This window comes from Dysidea avara, chromosome 11 (assembly GCF_963678975.1).
Source record: "Dysidea avara chromosome 11, odDysAvar1.4, whole genome shotgun sequence".
Taxonomy (NCBI): domain Eukaryota; kingdom Metazoa; phylum Porifera; class Demospongiae; order Dictyoceratida; family Dysideidae; genus Dysidea; species Dysidea avara.
The window spans coordinates 8,156,740-8,166,624 of NC_089282.1; the positions used below are offsets into that span (position 1 = coordinate 8,156,740).

General features: G+C 34.9%; 1 protein-coding gene across 1 annotated transcript; it reads right to left on the minus strand.

The window, feature by feature from the left end:
* Positions 1-6,599: 6,599 nt before the first annotated feature.
* Positions 6,600-7,432, minus strand: LOC136238638 (uncharacterized). The gene is made up of 2 exons (XM_066029200.1): positions 7,182-7,432; positions 6,600-7,131 (listed from the first exon to the last, which is right to left on the minus strand). The coding sequence occupies exons 1-2, from the start codon at positions 7,336-7,338 to the stop codon at positions 6,746-6,748; spliced, it is 543 nt and encodes a 180-aa protein (XP_065885272.1). The 5' UTR covers positions 7,339-7,432; the 3' UTR covers positions 6,600-6,745.
* Positions 7,433-9,885: the final 2,453 nt, after the last annotated feature.

Below are 9,885 nucleotides of genomic sequence, written 5' to 3' on the forward strand. Positions count from 1 at the left end.
AAATCAGTCCTGCATGATGGTAGGGTGTGCCCTAGCAATTTAATGGTTTGATTCATAGTCTAGATTCTTATCTGAGAAGGTTAGCTTGCTGCTATCAACTTATTATGTTGAACTATGCTATCCACATAATTCTGTGAGCAGATTTACATAAGGGTCTCCCACACACATCCAGTTCTATGAACTTGGAAGACCGTAATGATTTTAGTGTTCAAGTAAGATATACAAACCTAAAATTTTCTCAGTCCATCCATTAAGCTATGTCAATGCATGCTCATTATACTAACTAAATTTCAAGTCATTAATAACTTTTTCCAATAAATTGTCAAAAGTTGGTAAATTGGATATGTGTGGAAGACCCCTTTTCATAAATCCAGTCACATTTTGTGCCAAATTATGATGTTCTGTGTTCTTACTATATATAATTGTGCCTATGAAAAGGTTTGTATATAAAGTTGTATTTTCTCTGTTCTGTTTCTATACGTATCACTGCTTGAAGGTTCTTAGTTTACTAATTTGTTAAGTTGCTTTACTGTAGCTGTACCCAGTTATATTGATAGTAAAATTTCAGTATATGGAACATAATTATTTTACTAAGTTTTAAACTCTCAGTAAAACATCAGTGAATGCGGGTTTACTGAAAAACTACTAAAATAACAAACAATTAACTGTTCCATATACTGGGGATATACCACTCTAGTAAACAAAGACATTTCAAGCAGTGTATATGATACATGTACATTCTCCTAGAAAACATTCATCAGCCTCTAGTATGCATTGTACACAGGTTTGGGTAGTTGAGAAGCCATGGAGCACCTAGGGTGGGGTGCATATCAAAGATGCTCTAGGGTGGTGTACATATTGGGGATATTCTAGGGTGGTGATGCTACATGCATAATTATGTGTATCCTCCACGCCAAATGTTTGCAACGTTTTGTGGTTGTCAAACTTTATGAGTCAGCAGTATATATGAAAATGAATATACTAATTTGGTTTAGCATATCAGGCTGCATTAATTAGGCGTGTAGTAATAATATGTTTATGCAACTTAATAGGTTATTCACCTGATGTTCGTAATGTAATTCTGCTGTACATATGCAAGGCATCTCTAGAGAGTTTCTGAGGTTTCCAGAAACTGGTCAATTGTATTCAAGCAGTTAAAAATACATTTTGCATTGATTTGTAAAGGCACATATACCAGTCACTCTAATAAAGCAGTCACAGCAGGGGTGGCCAAAGTCAAAGAGTGAGGGAGCCAGGCTGAAGACCAAAAAAAGAAGGTGACTACCTACTGAGAATAACTGCCTTCCACTAACTACGTATCACTGATAAAGTACATAAAATCCTTACTTCTAGCCACATAGCTTGCTAATGAGAAGTAATGTAGCAAGCTATGTAGCTATAAATAAGGATTTTATGTACTTTATCAGTGATATGTAGTTAGTGGAAGGCAGTTATTATCAGTAGGTAGTCACCTTCTTTTTTTTTGGTCTTCACCAAAAGTCTACCTATGCTCCTGATCAGAAACCAGTCACCAAAAATCCTGGAGCTGCCTATGATATGTACACTGTCATTGATCATTCAGTAATATGTACTCTAAAAATGTGGACCCTTACAGCAGTGTTGTAGTCTGTGCTGTTAGAGATCAGATATAAGTGTTGGAAATTTAATGCCATTACAAGATTTTTAAAGAGATTATTTATGCATTCTGCTGACAGAACAAGTGTAAATCACAGATGTCATGGGGTACAATTGCAAACAGGTTTAAGTATTCAAAATTCAAAGATTTATTTCAAATAATTTTTCAGATGATAGGAGATAAATACAAAGTAAATTGGTCGTACTTTGTACATAAATTATAACATGATTAGCTTCTGAGAAACTCTGTGCTATCTATGTATAATGATACAAACTAAATTCTGAGTCTCTATACACATTACGAAATTGTGTCACTATAAATTCATTGCCTTGTGGTGTTCTTTCTGCTTTCTGTGTAGCATTTGTGTTTTAAAGCTAAAGTGTGTGCACCACTATAATTTTTTCTCATGACACCTTTGTATGCGTATAAGTTCGTAATTATAACAACACATTTGCTGTAGGTATTAATAAATATGTATGCATGTTGTTAACATGCAAGTACTTCCAGCAAACCTTCCTTGTCTTCTACTGACAACATACACAAATACTGCATACTAGGGTGGGGAATATAGACATAATAGGGTATTCTAATGTGGAGAAGGTTTGTGATTAGTGATGCAAAAATGTACTAATGTACTACACACCAAAATTTTGCAACATTCAATGGCTGTCAGTATCAGGATGCCATAAGTAGTTATGTAACCAAATAATTTTAAATGGTTATTCACTTAATTAGCTATATAACTGGCAATGCATGTATAGCTACTGTCATTCATGCAGTAAGGCTGGAGGCACTGCCTCAAAAAGCTGAAGGCTTATATTATAGTATGGCTTGTTCTTGTGTATTTATATAATTGAACTGCTTTCTATACTGTTGTCTTCAGGCCTACCCAATGGCAAAGAAAGTGGTATATATAACAACATGAGACTATGTGTAAAGTTTCTCACAATGCACATTAGATAAAGCTGTGAATCTCTTCTACTTTGCTTAAATGAGTGGTTTGCATCAAGCGTGGGGCCAGTTTTAGTGACCTTAATGTTTTTTGTGGGCTACTATGCTTAGTATGAAAAGGTTGCATATACAACACCTACCTAACTAACTAGGTGTCCATTTCTCTTTTGTTACTCTGAACTATAGTTTGGGAGTATCCAGTGTCATTTTAAGTACATAATTTATGTTTGCAAATTATGCTATTCTACGAATCTTAATAGTAATTTCTTCCTTATGGTTACTCATGCATGCTTATAAGCTTCTCTCTGTATTTATTTCTGGAAAATTAAGAAATGTTTTATATTGCTGTACAATAAGCTGATTGTAGTGTGCTAATTTTGGTTTGGTACTATATTATTAAGTCTAACGTTTAAAGGAAACTTCTGTGAGAGATTTTCTTGTGCCACACTATCACTAAATTCCTTGTAATGGTTGATTCACTATTCATGCCACCTCTTTTGCTAAAAGGTGCATAGCTAGCTATAAATAAATGTGTGCATTTTATGCAGAGTTTAAAGAATTGCATAATGTTAATACGTAATAACTACATGTGGAGAAGCATTAATGCATGCTAGATTAAGGTTTTACTGTACGAGATCATTACCCTATAAACCATCACAATCATATTATGCTCTTTTAAACTGTTTTTATAAGCCTGGTATAGCAAACTATCTGAGACCAACACAATAACATTTTGTTATGGTACCAGCCAGTATGTTGACTGTTGTAATGACATGATTCTTACATGCATACCTAAGAAACTTACACTAGCACAGTGGCAATTTTATTATGCACATTACATAGCATGTATGCTAGGGTGGGGGATAACATTCTAAGGTAGGATGGTGATGCAACATGGTCCACATCAAAACATTGTAAGGTTTGTGGCTGTCAATATTACTACATACATTACCCAGCGTTTTGCAAAAAATAAAAAAATTATTATTATTATAATTATGGTTTCATTTTGTGTATCAGGATTAGTGATGTAATACTGAAATTTATAATTTAAAAGTTATTCCCCTAATGATAAGTCAGCAACATTATTCACCTTATACAATTAGGTCATATTTAAACTACATATACCTGTACAGTTTAATAAAGAAAAAACTAGCTAGGTTTACAATACATTGTACAAAAATTATGTAACATTTGTTATACACTGTTGATCTTTCTATACCACACTTTAACCTAACATGGTAGTATACTTGTATCATTTGTAAATTATCTACTCAGCTTCCAGTTGGGCACTGGAGGCTGAACACAAAAGGCATAACCTGACTGTGTACAAGATCTTTACCATTAGTCTAGGAGCCTAAGAAAATTAAAGTCTTTATGTAAAGTATATATCCTTAAAAAGGCAAACCCAATGATCTGCAAACCACCCAGTTTTCAGCCAAGCACCACACACAGTGCAGGGGTGTATACGCTGGAATTTTGAAAAGGGGTTTCCATTACAGCTAAGTGACTGTTATATTAGAGTAGTTTACAGTTTACATTGTCTGACTGCTTTATTAGAGTATCTCAATGTTTTATTATTATTATTAATGCTTTACAGTACTGAAAGTTTTAAATCATAATTCAGAACAATGCTATAGTGTTGCTATCATGTGAGAAACTATATTATTTAACTAAGATAAAAGGTTTAAAATGTGTCCTGTTCCATGATAGTTTCCAGATTCTGGAAACCTAAAGTTTTAATTTCTTAATGTTTCAAGTAGTATGTAAAATCCAAAGGAACCTCCTGCAGTGAGGCTGGCCACCTAAGTAGGGCTATCATGATTATGAATTATACATTTTAGGATACTTATGTACTAAGGATAATTTACCAGGCTGGGAAGTTTGGGTGTTTGATTGGGTTCTATAGCTTACTCGCTTGTACTTGACTTAGTTATAAGTTCAGTTAGCCAGTTTTATGTCTTTACAAATCACTCTTTAGTTACATAATATTCTACTTAGGTATACATACCTGAATATGATAAGCATATGTGATCAAGTTTATCATGATGTTCTTCCATAAACAATATACAAAGGTGCAGTTACAGTAAGTAAAATCTATTAGCCAATGCCTGATCTCAAATCAATCTATGTATGTAGAAATAATAACACAATACCAGTAGCCAGATTCTATATGTGAGTGTGCCTAGCATGTGTGGGTACATTAAAATTTTCCAAACCTTTTACATTTTCATAATTTATAACTCTTTATGTTGTTATGCTATGGCCATGCAATTTCCATCACTTATGCAAGTTACTAAAAGCAGATATTCTATCCCAGTATTGAGATATCATCTATTATGTGATGTGATGTGATGTAGTTTGTACCACATATCCTATTAATTACATATTTTGAGGTGAAATTTTGATGAAATCCTATATAGCTATACTAGGTGAGTCAAGATTATGGGCAGTGATTTTATTTTATTTTTCTTAACATAATTATGTACGGCATTAACACAAACTTCTAAGTGATGATGAGACTAAATGAATTAGATGTACAGTGAGACACCTATAGCTGTAATGTTAATCTAGAACATCTGGCGTTGTTTTTACCATACCAAAAGTCTTTCAATATATGTAAACAGCCATGATAATCTAACATGCATCCTTACTAATCTATAGTGTTACAATTAGTTTTATCAGGTTAGAAAGGATTCAGTGTACATTACACATACATTATACGATTAATGATATGTATAGGGGAAGTTTTTAGGGTAACAAAGTTAACCATATGAATCAACTAAAAGGCACTGCGACTATATTATGAATGCTATATTTACTCACACTATAAATAGCTATGAGAGTGTTTGTCACCTACATGTACCTATAATATTATGTACACACTGAGTTGAGTCCTGAATAACATATGGATGGATTTACACTATATAGTTCTTGAAATTTGGCTAGAAATTTTGCTAATCACCTGGTTATATACTAGCTGAAATGCTATTTTTCTTTAGAAAAAATCCACTCATCTTGTTTTAGCTGTTTTCTCAGGACTCAGCCCAACGCATATGCACGTACATATTATACATGTATATAATATATAGGCTTCCATAGACTGTCTGAATAATGGATCCATTTTTTACAATGTATGTAGCTGCATCACATGTGAGTAGAGTTGCATGCTCCATCAATGACAGGAGAATGATACGTGGATTACAATTCAAACAAATAATAGGAAATTAAAGCTTACCTTACACCTCACCCAATATATGTACTGCAGTCATGCACAGCTGTAATCGAACTGGTGTATATCACATCTATCCATTTTAAATGAGTGCTAATTTTTGCCAAAAGCTGCATTTTGCAAAACAGGCCAGGCATAATACAAGGCTATAAGCTTGCTCTGGTCATTAAAAATGGCCATATATTACTTAACACTTATCACAACTACTTAATGTATACTGAGTAAAGTGACATTAATTCTGGCAAAAAATTTGCTTGCATTTCATATTACTGTAGGATGCATGGGTGCCATTAAAATTGCTACCACATGTGGCTATAATGTGCACACAGCACAAACACACATATCTGTACACCCACACACACATGCACACATGTACACACAAACATAGATGCATGCACATGTACACACACACACACACACACACACACACACACACAAACACACACACAAACACACACACACACACAAACACACACACACACACACACAAACACACACACATGTACACACACACACACAAACACACACACACACTTATAAATCTAATGTAGGTTGTAGGATGCGTGGCACAAACGGTGCCTGGTATAATTACATACAAAGCTACTGTAACAGGTTCATATTTTTATAGAAATGCTTTATTCCCACTGCAATAGCCACCTATAGCCATAGAGAAAATGGTATGTTATGACCTCACTGAATTCATAAGCTGGTGATTAGCTATTATTATTATATATAGTGTCTTTCTTTTCCCAGTATACATATGTATGTACTATGACAAAAACATAATGAAAAGATGAAACCCAATTATTAAACAACATCAAAGCATATTACATATTTATGCATCTTGTTGTATTGCAAATGTTATGGCTGGTTGTATTTGTGCAATACTATACTACAGAGTTATTTGCATGTGCAGCACTATAACAGAGTCAGACAAAAAGTGTCAGGGTATATTGTTTGTGTGAAGAGTCTCCATTTCCATCAATCCACCGGTTTATGTCAAAATCAACACTACTTAACTCCCAGTAATATGGATTGACGACCAAAAATGTTACTATGGAAGCGATATTCCATCCGTCATTAGAATTCTCCAGCACAGCCATGCTTTCAATATGTTCCACTGTTATACAGCCAGAGAAACCAAAATTTTCTTTAAGAGACAGTTCCCACATTTCTCCTACATGATTCAGTGACGGTAAGATAGCTGTTTTCACCTCTCCATTTGCTTGCATTTGAATTTTGTGACCTCCAATAGTTCCAGCATACTTGTTATCAGATGTGTGTGCCAAAACATACAAGTACTTGATGCAGGAACCTAGCAATTTATAATACTAATAGTTTTCAGGGTAACATATTCTTACTTACTAGTTGGAAGCCTTCGTCGATTTCTATGGCCACCACTTGTTAATTCAGGTAAGCTTCTTCCATCTCTGGCAGAATCTGGTATATCATTTTCAGCACGAGCACCATAGTTTAAAGTAAGGACAGTAAAAGCAGCAAATATCAGAAGTTCTTTCAGCATAGCGGTTGGATGAATCTTATCCTTATCAAAATAATCAGCAACACTCTCTCTGCTGAGCAAAGCTTTGCCATTTATAGGCACTGCACCAGTACATTTGCTCTGAGCTGTAATATGCAATTAATTGACCAGAAACCTAACAAGGTAGTCAGGTGCAATGTTAGTTGTAATGTACACATTAGGTGTCACTTCATGATAACAAACATATTATGTGAGCTGATAAATAACGTGTCATGTCATCTAAACAAGTACTCGAGTATTAATTTTACTGCCTGAATCAGAATGCTAAAAACCCTTTAATGAGTAACTATCAGAGTATTTGTTTCAGTCCTATACTAGCTACTTACATAATATCCTTGGTCATGGTGCACAAACTTGTAAATCTGTTGAAGGATCTTTTTGCTTGGGCAATAATATCACAATAAAAGGTCTTTAGTAAACTAGATCAACTGAAATCTAGTTAATTCAAGCTAATTAATCATACCGAATCACACCGAATCACACCCTCTAACCTGCCACCCAACCTATAGTATGTACGTGTTGAGCTGAATCCTCAAAAACATTTAATAACTCATGGATGCAATTACACATGATCTTGAAATTTGGCTCATTTGTAGTACTGCTTGACCCGCTAAAAATTTTCAAAATCTCTTTGTTCAAATGTCTGACATAACATTTACAGCCAATTAAAATTCTCACCATACATTTCCTATTGGGAAGCCATAAAAGTTCAGTGTTCATTATAGCCCTTTCCCAAACTTGATAATGGAGCCAAATTGCACATGTCTGTTGTTGCCACCTTTGCTGTCACCAGTAATCATCTGGTTGTCTGAAATGTTTACTCTCTTGAGAAAAAATCCACTTTTAATTGTTAGCTATTTTTAAGGATCCAGCTCAACTTGTACATACTATAGAAATGTGCACAGGTTGCATAAAATGATTCAGTCAGCAATGTACCCACAAATACATATGTGACTGGATTTGACAAAACCAGGCTTCCACACACATCCAATTAACTGCTTGTAACGTGACTACTCAGTATGCCATTGAGCTACAATTTTCACACAAGTTTTTCACTGTATTATGCAATAACAGGTCAAACTTTGAAAGCGACAGCCCACCCCCACATTGAGTTATGTTTCTTAAAAGTCACACATCTGGAAGTGTGTGGAACCCATGCATCTGTACTGTACATCATCATACTCCTTGTGGCATGCTCAGCAAAAACAGATAATGTTACACAGTGGTTGCATGAGAAACAGAAACCATTCAAACTTGTGGTTGTAGTAGAATAGCTAGGGTATTACCAAATCATATTGCTAAATTGCATTTTAGATATGATATAGTTGTGTTTACAATATGGTGAACTAAGCTAGTACAAACTGAATGCAGATCCCACCTGTTACATGGTTAAACTACATGTTACTGGAGGATCAAGTCACAGGGATTTTTTCTGACTAGGAGCTATTAACAACTTTCACTACAGTCTTGATAATAATAATAATATAATGATAGTGGCAGTGGCGGAGGAAGTAGTTGATATGAGGGGGGGCTGACCAGGGGCGGAAATGAACTGAGGCACTACATTGTCTCTGGTTTGGTAAGGTGAGACCAAACAAAAAAAAGGTCACAGCCAACTGACAATAGCTGCCCACCTCACCATCTATGCATTTATAGCTGATAAACTATATAAAATCCTTACATAGCTCGCTACACACTGTTCTAATACTGTGACTGCTTTATTAGAGTGACTGCTCTATTAGAGTATCTCGATCTTTATTCTTTATCACGGTTTTCAGCCCCACTCCAAGAAGGATAATTTATCATTCTAAGGGGGGGGCTAAGCCTCCCCCCCCCATGGATAGTGGAACCCATATTGATGCCATCTTCTTAAAGTTTTTAGACGAGATTTCTGATAAAAAAGTGTGTTACAAACTTCTGTGACAATTGGATTCCATTGATTCTGGACACCAGAAGAGATTGAAGGCTTTTGTTTTGATGGTTTTGCTAAAAATATTGTTAACATGTTCTTTCCATGTTGTGTAAGTGTTCATCCATCACTACTCCCAGGTATTTAGCTGATTTATTTTGCTGCATTTGCTGACTATGGATTCTATAATAACACTTTATGTAAGTCTTTTTCTTGTTATACTGTGCAACACACTTTTTGCTGAGCATGTCACAAGGAGTATGATGTACAGGTGCATAAGAATTTTAATAAAGATCGGCCTGTGTAAAAGTGTTGGTTGTATACTTAGGATATTATATATGGTTAGACAAGTTCAGGGGCGGATCCAAGGGAGGTGGTGAAGCCCCCCTTCACTTTTAGGCTTTACTTGATCAATATGCTGAGAAATTTTGTCTTAGCATAATTATATGATCACTAATGATACAAATACTCATAAACCCACCTTATAAACATCTTTCCAAGGTATCATCAGTGGATTTATGCTAAAGTTTATGCAACAAGGACCCGGATCAGCATTGGAGGTGTACAAGATCGAGATACTCTAATAGAACAGTCACCTAACTACTCTAATAGAACATTCA

Excerpts from the sequence above, each read along its gene's own strand:
- LOC136238638 (XM_066029200.1), bottom strand. The coding sequence starts at position 7,338 with ATGCTGAAAGAACTTCTGATATTTGCTGCTTTTACTGTCCTTACTTTA. Across the intron at positions 7,132-7,181 it reads TCGACGAAGGCTTCCAACTA|GTTCCTGCATCAAGTACTTG; the intron begins GTAAGTAAGAAT and ends ATAAATTGCTAG.